Source organism: Anopheles bellator, chromosome 2, assembly GCF_943735745.2.
Source record: "Anopheles bellator chromosome 2, idAnoBellAS_SP24_06.2, whole genome shotgun sequence".
Classification (NCBI taxonomy): Eukaryota; Metazoa; Arthropoda; class Insecta; order Diptera; family Culicidae; genus Anopheles; species Anopheles bellator.
Genome location: NC_071286.1, coordinates 40813687 through 40839737, shown reverse-complemented (window position 1 = coordinate 40839737; position 26051 = coordinate 40813687). Strand labels below are relative to the sequence as shown.

Here is a 26051-nt window from a genome sequence, read left to right as displayed (position 1 = left end):
CAGCCTCGTTAAAGTATCGTGTTTCTAAGCGGTCCGTAGTAAACATATGTTATGCATGGGCGTATGGTTACTTTTCACCACCATAGTTCAGAAGAAACTTGATGCCCGTCCAATTGGGACCAACTTTCATATACACCATCTCATTTCAAACTGCTAAGCCCGAGCAATGCGCCTCGTCTAGCTCTCACAGGAGTTTGGTTGTAGGGAAGGTTTATGCCACAGCCTGAACGAGGCCGAAGATACAGAATGTTACCTCATCGCAGCGTTCTATTTCTAAGAACGACGGTCCTCAAACAACAACACACCAACCGCCAAAGGATATGCAACTAATAAATGGCTTGCATCATACAGTGCGTCTTTTTGACGACGTGCGTTTATTCCATAATTAGACCCTGGTGACGCAAACGAATCGTTTGATCTTGGGATTCTTCCGAACAATCTTTGAGAAACGCTAAAATTCATGAAATGTTGCTTGGTCGCACTATGACGGGTATAAAAAACGAAGTAGAGAAGGAGATTCAAAGTAACAAAAGTAATGAGTCATTCTTGAGGAACATGATTTCCTATTGAGGTTTGAATCTCATCATTTGTTAAAACGATTTTTTAGTATGAAAAGTTAGGGGTTAAAGGTTATGAATTTTTAATCAAGGTTACAGTCGAACGAAAGCTATACTTTACTAGGTACCAAGCTTTTGCTGACAGTTTCCGATTTGTGGTAATTTGAAGTTTTTGTTCTACGTGTACTTCAATCAAGCCATTCCCAAGCCATTTATTTCAAATGCTGATTTAATGCTGCAACACATTAAATCGATACACAAACTATATCACAAACTATATAAGAGCATTTTCCAGAAGGAGTTGCCAGTGCAAAGAATCCGAATACACTGTGTAGCTCAAGAACAAACGCCAGGGAAACGCTTTCATGCAACAACTTTTCTGAAGTGTCTTCACGAAAATAATAATTAATTCCTGCCGTAATCAGTGGTGCCCGAAGCACGTAAAAGTGAACACAGTGTTATGAACTGTTCAAGTAGCTTCTTTGCAAGTCAAGCGCCTTACCTTCGCTTCCTATTTCTGCTCCGGCTGTCTGTCTATTGCACATTTCACACTTCACTCGAAAAGTTTCTCTCGAGGTAACGCACAAAACATTGCGAAACAAACAACTTAATGGTGTTTCAAGCTTTCCTCGTCACTTTCGGGTCACTTCCGTGGGCCGAATGCTACAATGCGCGATATAATTTCGCGATTCACGCTCGTCGTGACTGTCTGTGACGATTTATGCGGCCTGAATAAGTTCCACAGGTCAGTAATCCACCGAAAGAAACAAACCATCATTCACTTGCTTCTTATTCTTAAAAGCTTCCCGAAGCTCTATTTCCTGCTCTAGCACCTACTTGTTGGCGTACGACGATAGTTCTTCGATTTATTGCCTCTTCCCTGCGTATGGAAAAGCTATTCCACATGCTAATGGTTGGCTTTACGCAGGCCAATTTATGTGGCGGCCATGTAGCGTTTGACCTATTCGCCTACAGTTTATGACACGAGTAATAAAAATCACGATGCAATGATATAAACATCAAACAATGCTATGATTGAAGTTGTTGATAAACTTTCTTGCGGCCTGGTTTTGCGAAATGTGGTAAAGTTAGTTGAGTCTTATCTTTGACTTATCTAAACAAAATTAGATTTCAAAAGTATCTGTCTTTTGTTTACCCTTAAATTAGTGACTCAGCACAGTAACAAATTCTGCAATGGTTATGAACTTTGATATCCAGATAAACACGAATGAAACAACACTCGTTAGTTGGCTCATTAGTAGAAATTTTCTTTGGTTACGTGATACGTGATAAAACTAGATTTTCATACACTAGACAAAATATAACACGCACTAAGCTACATTCGACTTAGCAATGACCATCCGTTTTTAATTAGATATTCTATTAATAATTTTAGTAGAACAACACATTCCGTTTTTGGTTTCACTCATAATACCATTAATAATAATTCACTAATAATCCCAGGGCTAAACAACGAACACAAGCGAAATGTGAACACGCAATCTCTGGAATATCGTGTCACTACCAGTAGAAGTGCTACTACTCATTCAAAGCATGTGTTGATACGTAAAGAAGTTTTTGCTTGATAAATCAGCATCATTCTTTTATCGTTTTTCGAACATATATTTTTCAAACGGCTGACATATTTTCGATTACGTCGCCCGCGGTCACAATATCTTAAAACGAGGAAGATGGCTGATTTCCCAAGCATGACCAATGCAAACCATTAAGCACGCTTAAAGTCGTTACCATTTAATGGTTTGTACGCATCTGTCGCCATCCGATAAGAAACGCATTTAAAAAACTTCATTGAAGCGTGTCCTTACCGCTGCAATCCGAAAATAGGCGGGCGACCAACATCACAGTTCGCACCAAAACTCCGGAGAAGAGGTTCTGCAGAGGTTGAAAAGGTTATGAAAATAAAATTTAGCTCATGTGGCTACGTCGACCCTCTGAGCGGGGTTTGCTTGAATATGCGATAAAATGCGCTTCGTCGTTAAAACGGAACAGAATGTTTTTTTTTATAACTGATAGTTAATACGATTACGGCAGGATACATTCCTCCTTATAAAACATGTTTTAAACATTCTATGTAAAAACATTTTAATTTTTGTCATAATCAAAATACACACCTTCGTTTGCCACGTTTTTCACCATTGTTCGTTAGCGGTTATCGTAAATCTGCGTTCAAAATATCCATCATAAAACGAACCTATTGAATCGCAACACATCCGATCGACACCTTCAAAAGCCACTCCCGCAAACATCAAACATTCTTCATTCTTTCGTGACGGTGGCAGTTATATGGCCATACTGTCCGTTTCACACTTATGATGACGAAAGCTAGATGCCCAACGACCGGCATAACTGTTATGGCAACCGTCGTCCAACACAAATCACCACCATCTAGACAGACGTTTTCATTCGCACCGTAAAACGGAAGAATTAAGCTTCAATTTTGCGCACAATGCCAACAGACCGGAAGAATCATTTCGTTTCTTATTGGGTCTTACCCTTCGCTGAACATCAAAGAAATGGAAAAGATTTATATCGTCGTTGGTGGTCTCGAAGCATCGCCCAATGGCAACAAGCCTATGGTCGGTCCAGTACACTCGATCGTTATCGTCCAACGTAAGATTATGCATGTTTATGAACACATTCCGGTGTCCTGATCACCCAAGCACGCGTGCCTCGACATGTGACCGTTGGTCATAAAATGTGCAATGAGATTTTTTGTATCAAGAAAGCGAAACCGTCAACGTTGGAATGGAATTCAAGAAGAACATAAGAACGTATCCACTAGCTTATGTATGATGCGTTCCTCGTTCCAACAGAAGAGACATGCGTCAAAAACCGTATTTCGATGGAGCGTTTTTCTCTCTAACCTCTCCAAAGGATGAACGAACCAAACCGGAAAAATGACGAGGCACAACCAAATGAAAGCTTCACCGGTGGTACTTCAATCCCCCATGAACATGAACGCAATTTGTCCAGTGACCAATGGTTATAAATCCGTTGAAAACCCCAAATCCTTTGCAACTGGCTTCCCAGCCATAAGCTGAGACTTGACTTCAAAAATTCCCATGGAAGTCCACCGAAAGGCGGCCAGATGTTACCGTTTGCCATTCAGTTGGTCTCTCCACTGTTGGCAGACTGCGTGATTTCACGAGAAGTATGTTATGTAGATTCTTTTACAACACAATAACGTAGCGCCGTTGCGTCCACAGATAAAATCATTATAAACGAGCTTGGGCACGCCGAGCGAAATCTCACCGCAACATGTATAAGCGGAAAATGTACTACCAATAATACTGTTAATTATGTCACCATTCATACGTTCCCAATGTACATTTAAAAATATTGTACGATTGAAAATAATCGTACCTCGGGCCTTCTGCAGTATGGGCTACGTAACGATGAGTTCTCGTTGTGTGATGCCCACCATGCGCCTCCATTTGACCAATGATTTGTTGAGTAATTAATATCATGTCTCTTGATTTAATACGAGGTTTCTGCTGACATTTAGCGGGTGCCATAAATTGGAACGTATCCTTCCGTCCTTTGGTCCACGTACCTAAATCTCAAAAAAAACACTTGCAGAAACTTGGCTCATACAATCAGAACACAAGGGAGTGTTCGTCCTTCAAGTGATAGACAAATCACGAGCAAAGTTTTCATGAAATCTCGTATTACTTCACCATCCGAACCTTTCCGTGTAGATGAAGAAATACTCCGCAAAAGTTCTCAAGGTAAACAGCTCGCCACTCCTGCTGGCACCTCCACCGTGTTGAAATTAATTGCTCGTGCGAGTGTTCTCTAAAGTTTAATTTATACATAACAAACCACCGCCGAATGCCTACGTTCAGCAGGAGAGCGAACAATTTACAGGTACTTTGCGCTTCTCAATTGCTCATTACCAAGCGGAGGCGAAAGTTGAAATGCAAAGTATTGCAGTAAAAAATTGGAATTCTTGAATCTCTTCGCACTTTTATAAGCGTTGCCTATTAGATGCTTTTGCGGCAAAATGATAAATCGTGGCTTTATCTTTCGGGTGTCTATTGCATTTTATGTGGCCTATTTTCAACGACCTGACTAACGCGAATCGTAAAACCTAGAGTATAATGTTTTATTTGCTCTTAATAGTGGTGTACTTGCAAACAGCCAACTGGTGCAGCTTTATATGGCCAAACCAAACGTTACTGCCAAACGTTTAACCAAGAATTATAACTACCTCAACTCAAAGTGAATGATTTTGCCAGCTTACTTCATACACGTAATACTTATTGTCTGGCAGCCATCTTCAAACCTTGAGTCCAAAGATTTGCATGAAATGTAAATCTTTAGCAAACTTTGCAAACTTTTAGAACCATCCCATCCGCATCTACGCAACTTGGAACCGTTTGGCACAGTTTTTGCTTTTATGAAACGCAATTTTCACCCATAATTAGGACGCTGATAACAACCGTGCATCCAGCTACGTGCACCTTCTTCTATTATTGCGGTTGTTTGTCGAATATAATGAATATTTTGAGCCACAAGCGTGTGCTGTTGTCTTTCACCGTCACTGAGAGAAACCTTTTTATGTCAACAACTGCACCAACATCCTTGTTTTTCTGGATAATCAATTACGATTCCTGCATTCCTGCTTTGGGATAGCACGATACGGTACCAAGGGTCCGCTCCAAAATTACACAGTTGCCCAACTTAGTAATCCGCTTGAGTCCTAAAGGCGTTCGTAAAACGACGCGCTAGTATGCTACAACCGACATCTAATCCCTCCAATTTGACCGTTCTGGCCATTTGGGATCGTCCTTTATTCTTAATTTTATCCGTTCAGCACTTGCACACTTTTCAAAAGCCCCATTGGGCTAATTAAATTTTTATGAACACTGAACCCACACGAAGCAAACACACACAAAACACACACATCTTATAAACCACAAAGGCCAAACATCAGAGAAATGAACCGCTCACTGTGCAGCAGAAAAACTTGTCCCTCATTTAGAACATCTTGAATTGCGCTGGTATCGGGTATGTTTCCGGTTCCATGTGCGTGGCCTGCTAAAGTTGGTATTTCTCGTATCCTTCGCGTTGGCTTTCCCCTCGTGCGACATTCGCATCACGTGCAAACACACGGAACGGTGTCGTTCGTTTCAGCGGCATACGCAACCCTTAAAATTCATGTGTAATGTTTTTACGACCCCAAACTAAATGAGGATCACACATGCAAAGGGATCCCGTGATTTTTACGTGCACGAAGGCCTGTAATTTCACTCCTGCGGTCAGTGAAGCATCCCCTCCGAGGTAGGCTGCGTTCGACGGGAGCTCCCCCTGAAACACGGGCACTAAGTAAAGAGTGTGTGCACGGTTAACAAATAAATTCCACATTCCTGTGAAAAGGTCTCCCATTACTCATTGTTTCCATTGTTCCCTCGCGATAGCTTCCCGTGATATTAGATTTGTCCTCGTCAAACGCACTCCTTTGATCACTTTGAGGACTTCGGTTGATGATTTAGTTCGCTCATCATTTCCCTCCATCCGTTTAACCATCCTCCGACTGGATTGTATGTTAACGGCATGCTGGGGTTAAGCGGAACAACTGCCGATGCTGGGATCAAGGCAAACAGTGCCAAAACTCCGTGATTGTGATTTATTTCGACGACGATTTCATCATTTTCTGGCGGTATTTAAACTCGGCTTTTGTAGCTCACTTTGCAAACTTCCTGCAAACGACTTTAATTTGCAGTTTTTATTAATTTCTTGATTTATTTATGCTTCCAATCTTTTCGTTTTTCCACCCTTGTGCTGTTAATCCCAGTGCGCCACTTGATGGCATTGGATCCGACTTGGTAAATAGCACTCAGCGGCGAAGCAAAATGAATTGATTAATGGTGGTGGTTTCAGCTTCCAACTTTATGTTGAATTCAACTCAAGTCATAAAACACTCCCAGTAAAAAGGCCTAATTAGCTTCTCACGAGGGCACACAAAAAATACGTTTTCGGTTGGGCATCTGCGGGCTCCACTCGCGTTTTTTATCACATATCAAACGAAGAATTGGGCGTTTAGAACACGAATCGGCAACGCGAACCTACGCAAACGCTTTCAACTGCGCCCCGTGACGGAAGAGACTACCGTCGGCAACTGCTATCGATGTACTGAGGCCACCAACAGGCTACGGGTCACTTCCGGCAACCGTTGCTAAGCACGTGTTTGTTCGGATGATGTTCGGCTCGCTCCGGACCGATCATGCGCCTTTTATGTTGGGTGCCTTTACTGGGACCAAAACATGTGCAATGGCTCTTTCATGAATGAAGTACGGGAGGGAAAAGGGAGCATGGCGAGAGTGCCAACGGGCTAGGTATCATACTTTAACTAAGCATGATAACGGGGCCGCAACATTGCCCTTAAAACGTAGGTCGTCGTGCTCATCTAACAGGTGCAGCAGATTCACATCCGTTGATGGATCGCTGGCATCCATTACGCCGCTTGCCCACGGATCAATGTTTGGCTGGCTTCCTGGTTTGGGGTTTCTTCTGTGCTATTACGGTTCCTGCTCAAGATTAGCGAAGTGGTAAACGCGGTCGCTGAAGCAATGTGTGATGCTTTGTTTGTTTTGTGTGTTCTTTTACTTTCAATTGATGAGCGAACCAATTAACCTAATGATTCGTTGCTGGCTCATTGATTTTATCAGGCATGGAAAGGAATCACATTATACACTAATGAGACACGGTGATCGAACGTTAAGGTTTGATTATCTGGGATTCGAATCCACCAAACGATCTGCCGAACGTTACAGAGACGTTCTTTGGCACTACAACCGTTGTGCGGTCTTGGCCTGCACCAGAGACAATGTTAATGTCAAATTATCCCTGGCGCTATCCGTAACAGTTCGTTTTTACGGGCGGGGTTGTTAGCCCCGCGCCAACCCCCCTCCTCTGTCAGCGCCGGTATCGGGAATCGAAACCATGGCCGGTTGAGTCGCAATCGGTCTCGGGATTCGAACTAAGGCCAGCTGCGTGAGCGCGACGAGCATTACCGACTGCTCTATCACGTGGGCCCATTCCCTTTGGGGCGGAACAAAGTTCGCCGGGTCTGCTAGTGTAGCAATAATATTTTAACCCGGCGATTGTGCGTTCGTCGCTGGGTAACTAAATAATTGTGTGTTTTAAAAACAAATGAATAAAAATATAAATATTGAAAACAGAAGTGTTGTGTGTACATCTAGGGGTAATTTGGGCCTGTAGGGGTGATTTGGGCCTTTAGGGGTGATTTGGGCCCTGAGAGTGAGCTGTCAAACGGCTGAACGTCAACATTCTAGGACAAACGAACGCAAACGAAGAAAAGTTGGGCACAAAGTTTGGTGCCTGCGTTATTCGCCAAAGTTTACCTATTATCGCCTGAATAGTTTTCTTGCGTTCGGCACCACGCGCCACGAGCCACGATGGCCAACGCGGAGGCAATTCAGGTGAGCTCGTTGCCTCTGCCACCGGCCCACCTGTTTAACCTGTACACGGACGAAAACATTCGCAAAAACCGTGCACCGAAGCCGCCGGCCCCGATTCTGGATGCGTACACCATGTTCGGAAGTCCGTTCAGCAACGACGACAATATCATCCGGCCGCTCGAAAGCCAAGGCTTCAAGAGACTCTACCCGCAGCACTTCGATCGCCGGAAGGAGCTAAAGAAGCTGAATCATTCGTTGCTAGTTAACTTTCTCGATCTGATTGACCTCCTGGTGCACTACCCGGACAGCCCGCGGAGGGCAGAAAAGATTGAAGATCTGAGCCTGCTGTTCGTCCACATTCACCATTTGTTAAACGAATTTCGGCCCCACCAAGCACGGGAAACGCTGCGCGTGATGATGGAACTGCAGAAGCGGCAGCGAATAGAGACGGCCCAGCGCTTCCAGAACCACCTGGAGAAGGTGCGGGAGATGGTGAAGAACGCGTTTGCATCCTTGCCCGATCTGACGGATTCAGACCGATTGGCGGGCGGGCTGGAACCGATGGACATGGGGGAATCCGGAGATTTGATCGGTGGTCGAGGAGAGGGCTGCCATCCGCTGGATCGGTTAATGTGCGAAATAGTCGACCGGATGTGAGCGCCCCCCTGGGACGCGCCTAAACCACTCATCCCACGCCACATTATTTCATTTCTTATATGTTTTGTAATCATTATCCTTTAGGAAGCATTCGTCAACGGGAAACATTCTCGGGAGGTACTTTAATGAAGCAAAATATAGTAAATTATTAAGGAACCGATGGACAGAAGGGTTTGTTTTATGTTCATTATGCGTCCGTTGAAATTCAACCTATATGGCTTCGGAACACCTAACAACAAACACCGGAATAGGAAATTTGTATGAGATAGGCGGACGTATTTGATTTTAAGAAGAATCTACGGACTTCCTTCGGCGTTTTTTGTTCCTTGCATGTGTTTTGATCAAATTCAACGTTTCATGTGTAATACACGCGTTCAAGTATGATAAATAACCTATTGTTGTTCGAAATCTTTATTTAAAACCGTACAAACTTTTGATACATGCTGCAGGGCTGCTTCGGATCGTACCCTGCGTTGCGTTCCAGTGTCAAAATACGAACGCAAAAAAAATGCTTCTCGAGCTCGAGTTAAAAAGTCAAAAAGAAAATGGCGGACATATCTTATGTTTGTTTGTTGTTGTTGTGAATATTGCCCGGTTTCAATGTTTATACTGAGAAATAATCTTCTAATTCGTGAGAAAAATCAACAGAAGAAAGTGTGGGAATCGGTATAGCACGAGAAACAACGCTGTGCCTACTATGAAACGGTTTGTATTCTTACACAAAGTTCCGGAGTGTGGAGGGGCGCAAAGCTGGCTCTAAACCGATTCCCTCCTTGGAGCATAGATGATGATGATGACTAGATGACGCCTTGTTTTCCACAGAAATCTAAACATACACCAGCTTCGGCGACTACGACAATCCACCAATTGCCCAAATGATAATCCTACGGACGAGCTGCAGGCGTCCTCTGACTTGGTGCCGTCAAAGAAGCGCATAAAAAAACACGACGTTCAGAGAAATGGCGTTAGAACACGGCCCTCTGAAGAGCCCAGAAGACCGGAAGAGATAACGGCCATGCTGATGCAGGCTATTGGCAAACCGGAACTTTGCTGGGACTTCGACTTGCAGCACTGGTTGACGCAATACATGATGCTTCGCCAGAACCCCAACTTTCCCGAAGCAGCCCTGCTCTTAACATTTGCTGCGGAGATCTACAGCCGCAAAATAGAATACCTGAACGACATTATCAACCACATTTGCCACGATCAAAAAGCACGCGAGACGAAGGAGAAAGCTGCCCGAGGCGAAGAAAATGCAGAACCGAGCGGATCAACGACACAAGCGAAAGGAGGTCGCAAGCGTGTTGGACGCTTCAATCCGGCCACACTGTCCGATTGTTTCAGTGAACTTGAGTTTACTTGCAACGACCGCAAGCTCGCACAGCTCGAGGCTCTCATACAGGCTCCGCAGACTGTTGAAGTGGACCGTCGCTCCACGGTACAACAGATGCAGGATCTTTGCAACGAGTTCCGCACCAATCCTCCCAGCCAACGGAGGCAGGCCATTTTGAATAGGCTGAGAGACGCTGCGTGCATAGCGCCTATCATGTCGAGTCACGGGACTGCCCGACGAAGCCAGATTTTGGACCTAGAATCGAGTGAAACGATCGGCACCCGTCACGACTATCAGATCTATCAGAATTTCATCGATGGGCGAAGCGGTTCGCTCGTTGCGGAGCACGATCTCAAGCGTTTTTTTCAGCGGTGCGATGTGATAGACTTCCTCCACGAACAGCACGAATCTGAACGCGAGCGATGCCTGGGGTTGGGAAAGCCAGCACCGGTGAGCCCGCTGCCGTTAATGCCGCGCGAGTGCAAAATTTATATACCACCCGAGTACCTGCGGAACAATTACCGAATCAACATGCCCGATACGACCGATTTCGATAAGGCGCTACTAGAAGCCCGCATCACTAATTATCGCGCCGATCCAATTCTATTTCTGATGGGACCGGAAGATAAAGAGCGACAGCACAAGCTGGCATCGTACGAAGGAGAACCACAGGATTCGGCCCTTTGCTCACCGGTACCACCAGAAAACTTGCAGATTTCATCAGAGTCTGGGCTAGGCGCATCGATTATGAATGACACGAATGGTTCGACCTTTCTTCCCATTATGGAATCAACCAATATCCTAGATTCCACAGTTGGAAGCACCAGTGATAATCCTTTTGACTCAGAACTACAAGCCTTAGAGAAAGGGACCAGTACCGCCCAGGGGTCATTTGGTGATGAACAAACCTTGGAAGAAAGCGGTAAAACAGCGCAACCCTCTCGACTAAGCGTGGACGAGGGTATCGGAGCAGATCGTGATTCTCCACCCCGGTCGCAGCTGCAGTCTCCGATTGCTGTGCCCCTTATGTTGGGCGGTGGCATAGTAGTTGAGCGTTCAACGACCCTACGACCCGTTCTGTTGAGCTTAAACCTGTTCGGTCTTCCAGAAGCACGCATCAAAAAACGGACCATATTTTCGCTTCCCGATGAGTATCGTCAAATGAAGAACGATGTAAGTCGCTGTCGCTTGTCGCCATTGTCGCTGGTACCTCAAAATATTAAAATTCTATGATTTGGTTGCAGGTAAAAAAACGCGTCGGTGATAGGACGAAGGATGTGTTTACGCTAAACGTGTACAGCCTGCACCCCGATGCAGCACAAGAATCGCCCAGGGCCAAACGACCATCAACACCAGAGTTAGAGGGTTAGCATTAGCTCCTTTATGTGTTGCTGAAGATTTTACGTGCTATTTCTGAACTCTAACATTTACTTTTTGATAGATTTTTGTGGCTTCGAGGATGTACCGGTGATCGGTGAGGTCCAAAAAATGCGAGCAAAGAAAATGGCAGGAGAGCGACGGATCTCTCAGTCGAATGGAAGCGATTTTCTCGGTTTCGATGACAAGGAGGTCGATGCTGCGCGCAGCTCAGTTTCGCAATGGTTCGCACAATGCCCTCCGGAAACATTGAAACTGCTCGAAAGCCCGAAGCGCACGAGCCCCAAAAAGTCGACCATCAGCTCATCTCCAAATCGATCGATGTCCTGTGACTCTGGTATTTCTGACACAGTGGACCGATCACAGCGAGAACCAGAACCGTCTGCATTTGAACCGATCACCGAAGCTGAAAACGACGTCGAATGTTCAGGCGAAGACTTGAGCATTTCACAGTCGCTGCCCGCTGCTCTCACATCGGGTGCCGTATTAAATCGTATGCAACGAAACATGGACGAGGCCAAAGAGTGTATGGAGAAGGTGAACGAATGGCACCGGAAGTTAAAACCGGTGCTGTTGGAATCAGAGAAGCGCAATCACTTTGACATCCATGAATACGGCACTGAAATCATCGGAACGTTTGATGCTAACGCTAGCGCAACTTCTGGAGCCATTACATTGGGCCAGGTTCTTAATAACAAACCGCCCCACAGCACAGCGCGATATTTCCTGTCCACTTTGATGCTTGCAAACACTCAAAACATTAGAGTCGTTAATCACAATCCGGATCGGACGCGGGTGTCAGAAACAGAAGAAATGGAACTCCGGTTGCTAAGTCGGCAACGGCATCATGAACAACTAGGTGAAACGTTGCCCGGCAACAGCAACACTAGTGCCTCCCGCAGTGAACATGTAAAAAAACAGAACCGCAAACGGAAGAACGTTTTCGAAGTGATTAAGGAAGATCGTCCAGCAGAAGAGGTACTAAGACCAGATCCGTCCGTTCGCCTGAGTCACGATTCAAGCGATTTTCTCGTGCGGATGGCGCAGATGGATGAAGTGCATTGTGCGGCAACAGTACGTAAGCGAATGGAGTTCCGACATGGCATGCGGAACCACGCCTACAGCTTAGCTGAGAACGACGGCGCCGGTCCGTCATCTTCCCATCGGCAGCCGCCAAGTGAAATTATTACATCGACGCCTGAACCTGAAGAGGATATCCTCATGATTGACGTGCACACGAATCGGACTAGACTCATACTCATGTCTGTTAGCGACCTCAATACGTCGTGCGGCAAAAGCGTCCACTCGTTGGACTCTGGTTACCAGTCGACGATTGGTCGCTAGTAACCAGGGTTCGCTGCTGGACAGCTTAGTTTTGTTCGGGCAATCCGTTCCGGAAGTCGAGCCCCTCTTTTCCGGTCGGCCTGCAAGCAACACGTACCTGATTACGGCACGGGCGAGGATCGCTTGCCGTATACTGCCACATGCACAGACGTAGGCGTGCGCCAAGTAACAAAACCACGGCTAGAAAGGACAATGTCTCAGTTGAAATTGTGGATCCTGCCACGCCATTTTCACACATTTCACTACCCAAATGAATCTTTCTCATGAAAGTACAAAACTTCATTCAAAATTACCATATAATCTCACCATCACTCTGTTTTACCATCTTGACCCTCTAATACCATCTTCACTGCCCAGTGTCTCATAGTTTAACTTTAAGGAGCTTGAAATAAGTTTGTTATAAATTAAGCAAATGCATTGCTTCAAGTATTTCTCTATTGCTGCCAGACTGTTACAAGGGACAAGCGTACAGTTTTCTTCCTACACTGATACTATAAGGTGAATGTGCAGTGCGTCGTAAAGCAAAGGGTTTTAGAATTTATTTGATTTTTTTTTATTTCAAATATCGCTTAACCATCCTTGCTTACATTCTAGCGATATGTACTGTCCAACTGCTGTAGACTTTCCTTTTAATTTCATCACGTATATTGTTCCTGTTTTTGAGCATTCTGACCGCAGTTAGCTAAGGCATCGAAGATCAGTTAGAAACAAATATTTATTTTTCCTTTCGTTTAAAGAGACTTTCTTCTAAAGAATTATCCAGAGAATAAACTATTTTGTATTAACAAATTGTTCGTTTCTTTTGCTCCAATGGGGGCGAGCCATTGAAGTGTTTCTTCGTGATGACTATTATTGTTATTGGCCGCTACGGGCCGTCGGTTAAACTTTCGTATTCCAGTTGCTGCCATCCTCCGGAAGTAGATTGTTGGTAATTAGCAACACGATATCGACGATCCACCAAACACCTACGCCACCGAGCGTGAGCAGCTTCCCCACGGCAGTCCCCGTCTGGCCGAGACAGAAGCGGTCCATCCCGAGGAAACCTAGCAGTATGCTATACAATAGCGTGGTGACGAAATAGTGGTCGGTGTATTTCACGCACGGGAAACCGTCGCGCATGAACTCCCGGGGGCCGAAACAGCTAATGTCCTCGAAAACCATACATTTCACCTTCGTCATTTCCACCTCATCGTAATAGACACCTCCGAACTTGACGCAACCGAATCCTAATTCCTCCCGTGCTGTGCGATTTCCTTTCAGATTTACCGGATCGTCGCAATCCATAAACTCCAGCGGCAGAAAAGAACATCTCACCAGCGCCGTGAGGGGGTTAAAGGTACTTGTTTGATTGAACCCGACTTCCTTGTCCTTCGTGATCTGTGCCGTTTCGACGATGACCGTCGAAAAGAGCAAGAAAACGAGCATTTCCAACGCACGGAAAGCTCCACTCACATATCAGATTATCAGCCAGTTCGCGACGGGTGAGCTTTGGAAATGGACAACGCTGTATTATTTTCCACTTATCGGTGAGATATTGAATACGATATTTACCAATTATTTTCCTGGCATTTCGAAGTAAACAAAAGGCCAATCATTTATACGATTTTCAGCGATTCTGTGAGAACGAGACAACAACTACGAACCGGCCTTTTCATACAGGAAATATGACAGTTGTGTGCAAGTTCTTAAAAACGAGCAAATGTACTGTATTTTTACAGCAATTTTATTAATTCCGGGGTAGATGTTCACATATTTTTTCTTTGGTATATACAGCGACCATTCAAACAATTTGTATAACGAAGAGATTTCGGCGAAAACAAATTTATCGCAGTATATTTAGCGTCAATAACAAATCCGTTACTTATAGCGTCTCCTCGGATATGGGTCGCCGATCGGCCCACTCATCAGGCTGTATGAATGCCACTAGTTCTCCCTTGATAAGGCTAAAAAAAAACTGACCAATTGTAATGTTGGCTCGATGTCTGGGAACCCAACGCGGAAAGTCGCTGCCCGTGTCCCGAAACCAGAACGTGGCCGGACGCGGTGCCACGTATGTTATCGTCACGTTTTCCTTTGCTATCGCCCCAATGTTGTATATCTCCAAACTATCCAGATTGGTATACTTTCCTTGAAGCCACCGGATCATTGCGTCGAACGGAAAGCGTAGAATCGTGCGGCGCAGCGTCATTAAACCGTATGATAAGCAGTAGATCGCAAAGCGGAGCTATTTGTTTCATGCGACGTTAGAACGATAGTAAGAACAGGTTTACGAAACATAACTCATGTTTCACAGGCATGGCTTACCGAGGCGAATACTGTGTAGTAAAACAAAATGGTTGGCAGCAGGAAGAGCAGAACGGTGAACGACAGCGTGGCAAGAAAAAGTTGCCGATTCATATAATCATGGACTTCAACACGGTCCCGCAGCACGTTTCGCTTCTTTCCCAAAACCGTACGACAGAGCGATCCGATTCCGCCTACTTCGATGCGATAGAGCCTGTAAAGTTTATGTGAAAGGAGCGTTTATCACGAAACATCTCAAATGCGAAATAATACGTACACAGCTACGTAGATATAAAAGCAGTGCGCATGCAAACTGATCAAAATTATCAAATCGGAAAGCATGGCCGCCTGGAACGATAGCCCGAAAAGCCCCAGCATCGAGAGCGGTATAAACAGGAATTGAATCGCTGGTGAAAGTATTACTGGAATTGTAAAATAAAATTATTGGTGCACGAAAGACACAAGAAGGGCTTTTCTTGTCGAATACTTACTTAGAAACATCCACCAAAGATCGACTTGATAGCTGAAGCAGCTGAAGAAAAATTCATTTAGCGAACCATTTAGCTTCAATCCGATCGGGTTTCCTCGCAGCGTTTGAAGCAACCGCAACAAATTGTCCACGACCACCTGCAAAAATTTAGGGTAGTCATGAAAACACCGCAGCGCGGGGATCTGGCAATCTGGATCTGGGATCTGGGGATTGGCAATCTTACCTCAGCGAATTCCATAAATCTAGTGCCGGGGTTTCCGAAGCAAAGAATAAGGCTCAATACAGCAATACCGAGACTGATGTCCATCAGGAGTGTCCACTTAGCAGCGTTAGCCCCTTTGTGCTGGATGCATTCGCTCCACTCCTTAAGGTGATAATAGAGCGCCGTTTTCCGAAACATAAAGCCTAAAGCTCTGCCGAAGGGACGAAGCAAGCTGGTCGTCCACCTTATGGCGGCAAGCTCGGCTAGCGCTTGTAGCTTCTCTCCTGCGCTCGCCGGTTCCACTTTGGTTGCTTTAATGAGCCGGGCCAAGTGCAGAATGTCGTTATCGCAGTCGGCGGCGTTGAGATCGTTCTCGGCCAGATTATCAAACCCCCGATCGTCGTAGATAATAAGCAGCTTATTTAGTGACTCGATCGTCACGCCCTTAACCTTGGCCATCACATGCTTAATGCGGCCACTTTTGGATATAACCAGTCGAAGGAAGTTGTCTTCCCTGGCCAGCTGTTCCCGCAATGTTCTATCATTCTGCGAGGCTCGAAACTCTGTGTAGTCGCTGACACTGCATATTTTTCCGATCGGTTCGCAGTAGGCCGGAAGTGGCACATTGGCAAGCACGGTAAACCGTATTTCGTCGCGCAGGTCTTCGACTAAACCATACAAATCACAAAACGCGCACTTCTCGATTAACTTAGAGGAAAGATATATTTTGATGTTCATTGATAATCCGTTCCATCAACTTGAACCCAGAAACGGGTTCGGTTCGGTGGGTGGTGCGTTGAAGGTGGCAGACGCTTTTTTCTTGCGGTTTTTGCAGTTACACTGAAACTCTGTTTCTCTGTTTTGTTATTTGGTTTACTCTGGCGGGTTTTCAAGATTTCAGATTCGTTTTCTTCTATCACATGTATGGATATATGGTCCCACTTCCGACGAAGAATTTTCAAGAGCAATAGCTATTTGAGCTATTTTATGTTGGCCGGCATGAAAATTCACTTCCTAGAAATTCAATGCTAGAGAAAAATACACATTACAAAATTGTAAACAAACCAGGGAAAGTTTTTATAGCACTAGTGAGACCTGTCGGCTGAGAAGGCACACATTTCACAACGCCTTTCTGAGCCCGATCAGTTTTAATTACGATCAGTTTTAATTACGATTCTATCCATTGTCGTAACACAAGTAATCTTTGGATCGAAATTGGTTGATTTCAACACAAAAATGCTCGATTTACAGAAATAATTTTTTTATTCGAAAAGGCCTCGTTCCTTTCAATCACTGAACTCAAGCAGGATTAAACAAAATTTGGCACAGGAAACGTCAAACATTCAGTCGCGTTCATACGCGTTTTCTTCACACCGCCCCGCCAATTGCAAAGCACAGTTCCTCGTGCGTTGCTTGGCTCAGAGTTGTGCTTTGTTTGCTACGAAATTATTTAGGTAAAAAGTACTTTCTGTTTTTGTCTATTCGACGCTTGGCAGATCTGTACCTGACTTCCGAATCCTTCAGGCTTACTGACGGACAAATCTTCATCATGGCTGAATCGACTCTAGAGAGCAGTGCTACCGCTGCTACTGCAGCAGCTGCGGCCGAGAATTGGGTGAAAAAGGCGGCGGATCAGGATATATCAACGTTGGTTGATGATTTGAAGCTAGATAAGGACACAGCAAACGGTAACGGGACTGCGACGCAAGTGAATCCTGAGGCTGCAGCAGAAAATGGAGCATCGGTGTCGGGAGGAGCGCCTGGTGCTGGAACCGGAAGCAGCGATGAGATTGAAACCGTGAAGTGAGTCACTAACCGGTTGTCTGTGGGGAGTGTTTTTACCATATTTCATTGCTTCCTTCCCTCCCGCGCTAGTCCTGCCGATGCCAGTTTGTTGATGAAGATTATTCGGAAGGGCCTGGTAGAGTCCAAGTATGATCTGGAAGTACAGCGTAAAGATCCGTCATCTCCGTTACATTCCGTCAAGTCTTTCGAAGCTCTGCATCTGAAGCCCGAGCTGCTACGGGGCGTTTACGAGATGGGCTTCAATGCACCATCAAAGATTCAGGAAACGGCTCTACCGACTTTGTTAGCCGACCCACCCCAGAACATGATTGCACAGAGCCAGTCTGGGACGGGTAAGACGGCCGCCTTCGTGCTAGCGATGATCAGTCGCGTTGATCCGCGTAAGAACTACCCGCAGGTAATTTGTCTCTCGCCAACCTATGAACTGGCCATTCAGACGGGCGAGGTGGCAGCAAAAATGTCCAAGTTTTACCGCGACATCCGGCTGCGCTTTGCCGTGCGCGGCGAAGATTTGGCCAGAGGCGAAAAGCTTACCGACCACATCATTATCGGCACACCCGGCAAGCTGATGGACTGGGGCATCAAATTCCGGGCGTTCGATCTGCGCAAGATATCCGTCTTTGTGTTGGACGAGGCAGATGTTATGATTGCGACGCAAGGGCACCAGGATCAGTGCATCCGCATTCACAAGCAGCTTCCTTCCAGCTGCCAGATGATGTTCTTTTCGGCAACGTATGAAAAGGAGGTAATGGAGTTTGCGGAATACATCGTGCCGAATCCGATCATCATCCGCTTGGCACGAGAACAGGAATCGCTTGATAACATTAAGCAATACTACGTAAGGTGTAAAGATCAGAATGAAAAGTATCAAGCCATTTCCAACATCTATGGTGTGATAACGGTTGGCCAAGCCATCATCTTCTGTCATGTAAGTACTTCAAGGTATGCATGCAGCGTGACCCTCCTGAATACGTTACAATATTTCAGACCCGCAAAACCGCCGGGTGGCTGGCAGGGCAAATGTCCAGGGATGGTCATTCCGTGGCTGTGCTGTCCGGCGAACTTACCGTGGAACAGCGACTGGCCGTACTGGATCGATTCCGTGCGGGGCTAGAAAAAGTGCTCATCACAACGAATGTCCTGTCCCGGGGTAATACCACGACTTCGGCTACTGTCGTTGATAAAGTTTTTATCATGTTAGTTGTTTATTATTTCTTTGCCCAGGTATTGACGTGGCTCAGGTTACGATTGTAGTTAATTTTGATTTGCCGATGGATCAACTCGGGCGAGCCGACTGTGAAACGTATCTGCACCGTATTGGTCGAACTGGTCGCTTTGGTATGCATTCCGTGATACCAACGGGTGTAAAAATATTGCACGGCATGTAACGCTCACTTATCTTTTCATTCGCAGGTAAACATGGAATCGCTATCAATCTTGTCGAAGGCGACCATAACATGAAAATTTGCAAAACGATTGAACAACACTTTCAGAAAAAAATTCATCTATTAGATGCCGAAAACTCGGACGAAATCGAAAAAATTGGGTCCTAGACCACCGGGCTTCTCGGTAGCCTGACATTTATATTTACCTTGATTTACTTCAACATCTTTCTCTTACGACAAAATAATACCGATTCAGAAATGGGACTGCTTGCTATCATGCGAAAAAAAAACATGAAACGCGCTGCTAGAATATAGGTAAACCATTTGAACAACAATAAAATATATCATAACAATTACGAAAGGCACCGAACGAGGCAGGAACTATGATAGGACTACCATGGACTCTGATATTGAATAAAATGAAATTTTACTCATAAACTCGTGCCAATACACATTACTCGAGAAGATCGTACCTCTTTTAACAAGCTAACGATGCTGAAAATTTTTTATGCTGATTATTATTGATAAAGTTTTATGAATGAATGTTTCAAGATTAGTGCAGATATCGCATATACACCGCAGAAAGAGTGAAATTAACATATTTATCTCAACCTGACTTTTCGAAACACCCAATAAAGTTGCTATAAAAACCGTTGCTTTCGCACACAAATGCAACCTTCGTCTGAAAACTAAAGAAGAGATTTCGTATGAAAAACTAAAGAAGAGATTTCGTATGAAAAACTAAAGAAGAGGTTTCGTATGAAAACTAAAGAAGAGCTTTCGTATGAAAAACTAAACCAAATTTCGCATGGAAATCTAAAGAAGAGTATTTTTCAGTGTGACGTTCGGCAGGGCTGCCAAACGTCACAAACGTCACAAACGCAAAAGGTCAACTTTCGGCGCATTCGCCAGTACGAGTGAAGAAGCGAGAGCGAAGGAAATGTCATCAGTAGCGGCCAAACTTCTGTGCAGCTTCGCAACGTCCGCACGTTGTCCGCGTATTCTAACATCCGGCAAGTTCCATTCCATCGGTGAAAACAAAAGCAATAGCCGTTCAGAGCGCTCCCGTTTGTGCTTGAAATCGTTTGCCGATTCTACAATTTGGTCACTTCATCGTCTTTCGAGCGCCAACGTTTCGGCAATGACGGCCAGCAAATACCAGATCACTGAGCGAGGTGCTCCAAATTCCACCGATTACCGAGTGTACTTCAGTAAGTAATAAGTCTGTGCAAAAGAGCATATTGATGGCAGAAAGCAGTCGACAGTGACAGTGACACCTTTTAAATGAGGGTCTTTGCTCATACCTCGCAACGAATTTCTTTCTAGAGCCCCCATAGTAATTGCATAACCTACAAATGAGTGAATCCAGAATGATTGAAGTATTTACATTGATTATTTATAATTATTAGAACACACCGAAACCTGTTAAGCACCAACTGAAAGTTTTGCATTCAAGTTGATGCACTTTTCAGGGTTCCAACTGACTTTTTTCGCTTACAAATCGATTTATCGGTAGCGCGTACGGATGATCTACGGATGAGCCACACGCCATGTATTTGCAGTGCATTAAAAACGCTCCATTTACTGCCACGGTGTTCCTTCCTTGGCCTCCAAGTGTGCCCGCGAACTTGACACTCAGCCCATTCACGGAAGTGTTGACCGTCCGCGTGTTTTATAAAACGCTCTCCGTTATCATCTGATAACGAAAAGGGTTTTAAGGTGAGGAGGGATGCGGTTAGGGCAATGGGCTCGATTGTTTAGATTCTAGAGCAAAGTATAGTGCAAACTGGTATAGGATTAGTTCCGTCACTGGAAGAAGCGCTGGTAGGCGGCGGTTGAGAACGACAACATCGGGCAACGTGATACGGCGTGATGATTAGAATTCGAATTTATCATGCGACGATGATAAACGGAAGGTGCGCTCGCGTTCCAAGTTTTGATAAAGATCTGCTTGTTCGGTGTCAGATAATGATTGATGTGATGCTTGAAGTAGACACGCAAAGGAGACAGTTTTCACTTTTCTGATCGTTGCTGCCGAAGCATTGTATTGCATTTTTATCTTCCATTGTAGAGAATGAAAACGGTCAGGCCATTTCGCCGCTACACGACATTCCACTCTACGCAAACGATGCCAAAACTGTATACAACATGGTAGTGGAGGTGCCTCGGTGGACGAATGCTAAAATGGAGATCAGTCTCAATGAGGGCCTGAATCCGATCAAGCAGGACGTGAAGAAAGGCAAACTGCGCTACGTTGCGAACTGCTTCCCGCACCATGGCTACATCTGGAACTACGGTGCATTCCCTCAAACTTGGGAAAATCCGGAACACCTAGACCCGAACACCGACTGCAAAGGAGACAATGATCCGATCGATGTGCTAGAAATCGGCTCACGTGTAGCACACCGTGGCGATGTTTTGCAGGTGAAAATTCTCGGGACGGTCGCACTCATTGACGAGGGAGAAACTGATTGGAAAATCATTACGATCAACGTGAACGATCCTGTGGCCAGTCAGGTGAACGACATTAATGACGTCGACACAGTGTTTCCGGGTTTGCTCAAGGCGACAGTCGAGTGGTTTAAGATCTACAAGATTCCCGATGGCAAACCGGAGAACCAATTTGCGTTCAACGGTGAGGCAAAGGATGCTGCTTTCGCCACGAAAACCGTAGAGGAAACTCACCGCTTCTGGCAGCAGTTGGTCAACAAGGACGTCGAAAACAATGGCATTTCTTGGTAAGCTAGTGCTGTTAGTTTAAGTAAGAACGCCGATCGAGACTATCCTTTCTTTTGTAGCCTAAATACAACCGTCGATGGTTCGCCGTACCTGGTGGCTAATGATACTGCCAATGAAGTGTTTGCAAAGAGTGCGGACGGCGGTAATTCGGAGCCTCTCAGTGAGACTGGTAAGTTGACAACCTCCCATAAAGTTTCTATAACTTTGTGATTTTTTTTCTGCATGGTTTTAGATGAGGTACTAATATATTAGTTAAGTCTATTTCAATCTTGCTCCCATTGCTGCTTGGTATTTTTTATTTATTTGTTTTTCTTTCCCCCTTTTATTTTCCTATGTACGCTTCTACAGTAGACAAATGGCACTTCCGCATGGAGAACAGTTACTCAAAGCTGTAAAGCAGCACAAGTAGAGGTAGCAAAATACAAATAGAATCTAGCGTTTGGTAATAACAATACATTCAAAATGACGGGCTAAAAAGCATTCTTTCTTGTAGGTTGTGCTCACGTTTTTCAGTTTTTAAGCTTTACCTAACCTCCTATATCTTTTGTATGTGATTGTCCTATTAAACCCATTTCTATACTTTCCTACAGTGGATAAATGGCATTACATTACGCTGAAGTAGAGTGCAAATGGAATCAAAATCAAACGAAACCCCGCAATGAAAGGATCAGGAACTACAGGAACGCAAGTTTGGAAACGCACTATACTAAAACGGAAACGCACCAGCACAATTTTCCGTAAATCCGATGTTCGATGATTATTTATTGATTAATGCAACGCTTTCATGTGGCCGTGCAAAAGAAACGCAAGAATCAAGAACCGTAGAGTGAAGCACGATTAATCAGCATTTAATAAAGTGTGTAGGAATTACTTGTTGGGCATTGGAGCGAAGGTAATTTTAATTGATTAGAAAGGAAGTTCGAATTTAATTAGAAAGAAATTGTATAAAACGTCAGTTTGGATTGAATTTAGTACAACTAACGCAGTCTAGAACTCTGGGACGAACTTGTGTATTGAGTATTCTCGATTTGGACAATAATCCATGGCTCAAAGCCATGCGTCAACATCTTCATATAGTTATTCATGTTAGCAATCTAAAATCGCCACCTAAGTTCTTTCGGATATATTAACCATCAAAGGGAGACAAACAAATATTGGCCAAGGATGGCCAAGGATAGTTCACTTAAAAAGACAATGTGTCTGGAAGCAATGGCCAGCCCGAAACGTTGGTCTGTTAATGAGAACAAAACCGAAAGCACTTTGTGCGTTATTGCGCAGCATGGACACGCTGTGCCGTTTAATTTTATCGAAACGAAACACTTTAGTAATGAAAGTGACATTCAATATTTTGGAAAAATAATCGTCACACATTTTGGCAACGCTCGCTCTCTCTGGTTGGTCCTGCCGAGACCACCAATGTCACATCAATCTATGCGGCCCCGTGCACGGAATGCGCAGGTCCTTACTGCCGGAGCAAGAGCGCAAAACGGAGCCACTGGAACGAACAGGACAATTGCTCTGCTTCTATGGTGGAGCAAAAAGGGCAGCCAACCTTCCCACGGGTAGTACGCTCGTAGAACCGTGGCACAGTTTTCAATCGGATTCGTACGTTTCATCGTTTCGGAAGTGCTGTAAAGCTTGTTCATTTTGGGGGTAGCTTTTTTTACTACGAATTATTACGCAGACTGGCGCATAACTCGCTGTTGTCGGTTGGTATAGATTGTGTGATTGTCTTGTTTTCGCCACGGGCGGCCATCGTTGAGTTGCAGAACCGTCTGGTCGTTGTGGACATTTTCCCGTGGTGCTCCGTGTGGTTGTTGGCATTCCAAAACATCGCCCACAGTCCGGTGGTCGGGTGAAGGAATTTCCTACAGCACTCCAGCGAAAGGAGGAAGGCATTAAGATATCCTAGTGCCGCGAGTGAGCGAGCGAGTGAGCCAAGTGTACGCAGGTGCTCGTTGCCGTGCGGCAAACAGTGACCAAATCAGCCCACCAAACTTGCCCTCGAACCAGTGGGCCAGCTTTTCGTCTCCATTTGCAAAGCAATTCAGTCCGCTTTTGTACTTTCAGCAGAGAGTACCCGTGTGTGTTGGTGGTTGAAAGCGATTTTTTCGCTCTCGTCCGGGTGTTCTTGTCGAAAGTGTTGTTTTCCGGAGACCACACTCCACGCGGTGAGAGGGCACTAACAGTCCTTTGGAAGAGGAAGTGAAAAAGCCCCAACACTTCGTCCGCCACTGTGCGGTGTGATTAGCATAGCTTTACTGTTCAGACAAAGGCATTGGAATAACCCGTCAGCGACAGTTTACGACGATGAATAACCTGTGGTTCACCTTTACGGTCCTACTGGCGCTGGCCGCGATCGGCTCGTTTGCCGTCGACGCCAAGAAGAAGCTTTCGAACAACAAGTACGGCGATGGTGATTTTGAGTTCATCGACGAGGTAAGTAAAACATGGGAACCGAAGACTATCGAGTCCGTTCCCCAAAAGAACGACATCATGCCAAAGAGGAACATCCTTCAAGTATTTCCAGCATAATACTAGTCAGCCCTCATGAATATTGCATAACGTACAGTATTGAGGCCGTCCGCTGCCAGTTAACAATGTTATTCTAATTCATATATGGATGAGGTTTCATAATTTGCTTTACGAACGGTATCGCAACATCTATGACTGACACGCAATAATTGCCCCAGTGACACGCAAAATTAGTCCGGAAGCGGGTTCCGGCTAGGTCTAGGCGGGGAGTGCTATGCCCACAGCAAATAATATTCCGCTGCGATAGCATTTTGTAATTATATTTACATAATCAACAGGGTGTCCTGAAGGCACCATAATTTTCAGCGTCACACGAGGAACCGGATTGCTAATTCGCTTCACCTGGCAAGGTGGTATTTGTCTGCATTTGGACACGTTTGATTAGTTCGATAATACCGCTGTTGATGGTTTTGTTTTTGCGAATTTGGTGCGGATGGCGACCAACGGGGCCAATATTTGTTCACTGCTTCCGGCCCTGCACTCCTCCCTACGGTGGGCGCGAAATGAACGACGAAGCCCTCCAAATGTTACGCAGGTCGCATGGCACGCGGCTACAGACTTCTGTTGAAGCTTGGCAGCAAGGATTAAAGCAACAGGATTTTTTGCAGTCCGCAAAGATTATAGGTTAGCTCAATTACAGTTACGATGCACTGTGCCCGCTGCCACACCAGCTCCCCGTAATCTGTTCCTTCAAGGATTGAAAACTAACCCCCGGTTTGGTAGACAGGGTTGGTGCGTCGCGGTGCACATCGTGGCCTCCACGCTGTCCCTCGGAGTGACCAACGTTGCCCTTTCTCCCCGTTGTGGAGCGTGCGCTCGTACATATGTGTGTATGTTCACGGAGGGGTCACAGAGCGCCCGAGCGCCTGTGGCGGAACGATGAGGCGCACAAAAGGCGTACAAATGGTTTAATTAAGTTACGCGACAAATATGGTTTGGCGAAGATCCTTGCATCCGTGCGGTAGTCCGCCGCTGGTGCAGGAGCGCTTCGGGGTTGCGGAAGTCCGGATAACGCCAGGAGAGAAACAGGGCAACTAATCAGGAGACCGAGGAAACGGAATCCCCAAGTGGTACTCTCCACTAAAGGCGGGATGCTAGACATCATTAGCTGGCAACTGCAGCCCGAGCCTCAGCAGCGTGTGGAGTCCGGTCGGATGGCCGCGTATGGTATCGGCTGGGAAATGATGACAAACCATTGAAATTAATTAGCATGTCATAATCTGGCCGTTATGGCGAGATCATGAGACAACGACAACGGTGTTGGATTATTATTCGTCCGTTTAGAAGTGCGGTACGATCATGGCGTTGGGCAGAAAACGATTTTAAGCATCAGCAGCATCCGGTGCACGTGCACCACCGTGGAAGCCCGATAATGAGCACATGATCTACCATTTGTGGCACGACTCGTACGATCCGGTAAAGGCGAAAATGGAAGCGAGCCTGTTACAAATCAGGTGACGGCAGGACAACATACGAGCCGCCTATCTTCAATCGGCACCTTGGCGATTGATACACGCCACGATTGACCTCACGCGGCGCAGCGAAACTGTTGGTTCGAGTAGATTTATGTGCGTCGCGCGCGTTTGCGTATAGCGAAATATTGGAAGATGCAAAAACGAACGTCTGAACCAGAACGACGACAAACAACGGCTGGCACCCGAGGGTTAGGGGTTATCGATTGATTGTAAATCTTATCGACTGTTTCGGGAACAAACCGACAGTTCGCTAATAACGTTTCTCTGGTGAGCGAACTTCGGAGAGAACACGTGGGACGGTGTGTGATGCGTAAATCAAGTCGATCTAAAATCGAAACCGCTCGCACTGTGCCGCGTGAAATGACAGAAAAACCAATCGAAAACGGCGGAATACGGGGTTGAAATAGATTTTCCGCCGAATGC

At 45.4% G+C, this 26051-nt stretch overlaps 7 protein-coding genes across 11 annotated transcripts in view; 5 read left to right on the top strand and 2 right to left on the bottom strand.

The window, feature by feature from the left end:
- Positions 1-7886: 7886 nt before the first annotated feature.
- Positions 7887-8815, top strand: LOC131210342 (mediator of RNA polymerase II transcription subunit 7). Its single transcript, XM_058203573.1, has one exon. The coding sequence runs from the start codon at positions 8000-8002 to the stop codon at positions 8657-8659; it is 660 nt and encodes a 219-aa protein (XP_058059556.1). The 5' UTR covers positions 7887-7999; the 3' UTR covers positions 8660-8815.
- Positions 8816-9356: 541 nt separating this feature from the next.
- LOC131207527 (uncharacterized) lies at positions 9357-12713 on the top strand. The gene is made up of 4 exons (XM_058200146.1): positions 9357-9364; positions 9482-11165; positions 11237-11357; positions 11434-12713. Exons 1-4 carry the CDS (start codon positions 9357-9359, stop codon positions 12711-12713), a joined length of 3093 nt encoding a protein of 1030 aa, XP_058056129.1.
- An 878-nt stretch (positions 12714-13591) lies between these two features.
- LOC131211335 (TM2 domain-containing protein CG11103) lies at positions 13592-14325 on the bottom strand. Its single transcript, XM_058204758.1, has 2 exons — positions 14265-14325; positions 13592-14199 (listed from the first exon to the last, which is right to left on the bottom strand). The coding sequence occupies exon 2, from the start codon at positions 14136-14138 to the stop codon at positions 13593-13595; it is 546 nt and encodes a 181-aa protein (XP_058060741.1). The 5' UTR covers positions 14139-14199; positions 14265-14325; the 3' UTR covers position 13592.
- A 230-nt stretch (positions 14326-14555) lies between these two features.
- LOC131211332 (uncharacterized) lies at positions 14556-16630 on the bottom strand. The gene is made up of 5 exons (XM_058204756.1): positions 15710-16630; positions 15488-15623; positions 15274-15418; positions 15018-15210; positions 14556-14937 (listed from the first exon to the last, which is right to left on the bottom strand). The coding sequence occupies exons 1-5, from the start codon at positions 16424-16426 to the stop codon at positions 14575-14577; spliced, it is 1554 nt and encodes a 517-aa protein (XP_058060739.1). The 5' UTR covers positions 16427-16630; the 3' UTR covers positions 14556-14574.
- Positions 16631-17044: 414 nt separating this feature from the next.
- On the top strand, positions 17045-19304 carry LOC131211334 (DEAD-box helicase Dbp80). Its single transcript, XM_058204757.1, has 6 exons — positions 17045-17142; positions 17213-17491; positions 17564-18422; positions 18482-18644; positions 18719-18832; positions 18908-19304. Exons 2-6 carry the CDS (start codon positions 17238-17240, stop codon positions 19045-19047), a joined length of 1530 nt encoding a protein of 509 aa, XP_058060740.1. The 5' UTR covers positions 17045-17142; positions 17213-17237; the 3' UTR covers positions 19048-19304.
- A 513-nt stretch (positions 19305-19817) lies between these two features.
- On the top strand, positions 19818-22525 carry LOC131207999 (inorganic pyrophosphatase). 4 transcript variants are annotated; one of them, XM_058200641.1, is made up of 5 exons: positions 19818-20090; positions 20951-21617; positions 21678-21787; positions 21967-22029; positions 22209-22525. In XM_058200641.1, the coding sequence occupies exons 1-4, from the start codon at positions 19820-19822 to the stop codon at positions 22011-22013; spliced, it is 1095 nt and encodes a 364-aa protein (XP_058056624.1). In that variant the 5' UTR covers positions 19818-19819; the 3' UTR covers positions 22014-22029; positions 22209-22525. The 4 variants fall into 4 exon arrangements, with proteins under 4 accessions (XP_058056624.1, XP_058056622.1, XP_058056625.1 ...); XM_058200639.1 differs by having other exon boundaries at positions 22112-22525; XM_058200642.1 differs by lacking the exon at positions 21967-22029.
- A 731-nt stretch (positions 22526-23256) lies between these two features.
- The window catches only part of LOC131211935 (proteoglycan Cow), a 60097-nt gene continuing 57302 nt past the window's right edge, over positions 23257-26051 (top strand). The window contains exon 1 of one of the 2 annotated variants that reach the window (XM_058205622.1): positions 23257-24057. In XM_058205622.1, the coding sequence (XP_058061605.1) occupies positions 23929-24057 (129 nt within the window). In that variant the 5' untranslated portion in view covers positions 23257-23928. The remainder of the gene's footprint in view (positions 24058-26051) is intronic. The other variant, XM_058205623.1, reaches the window with a different exon arrangement.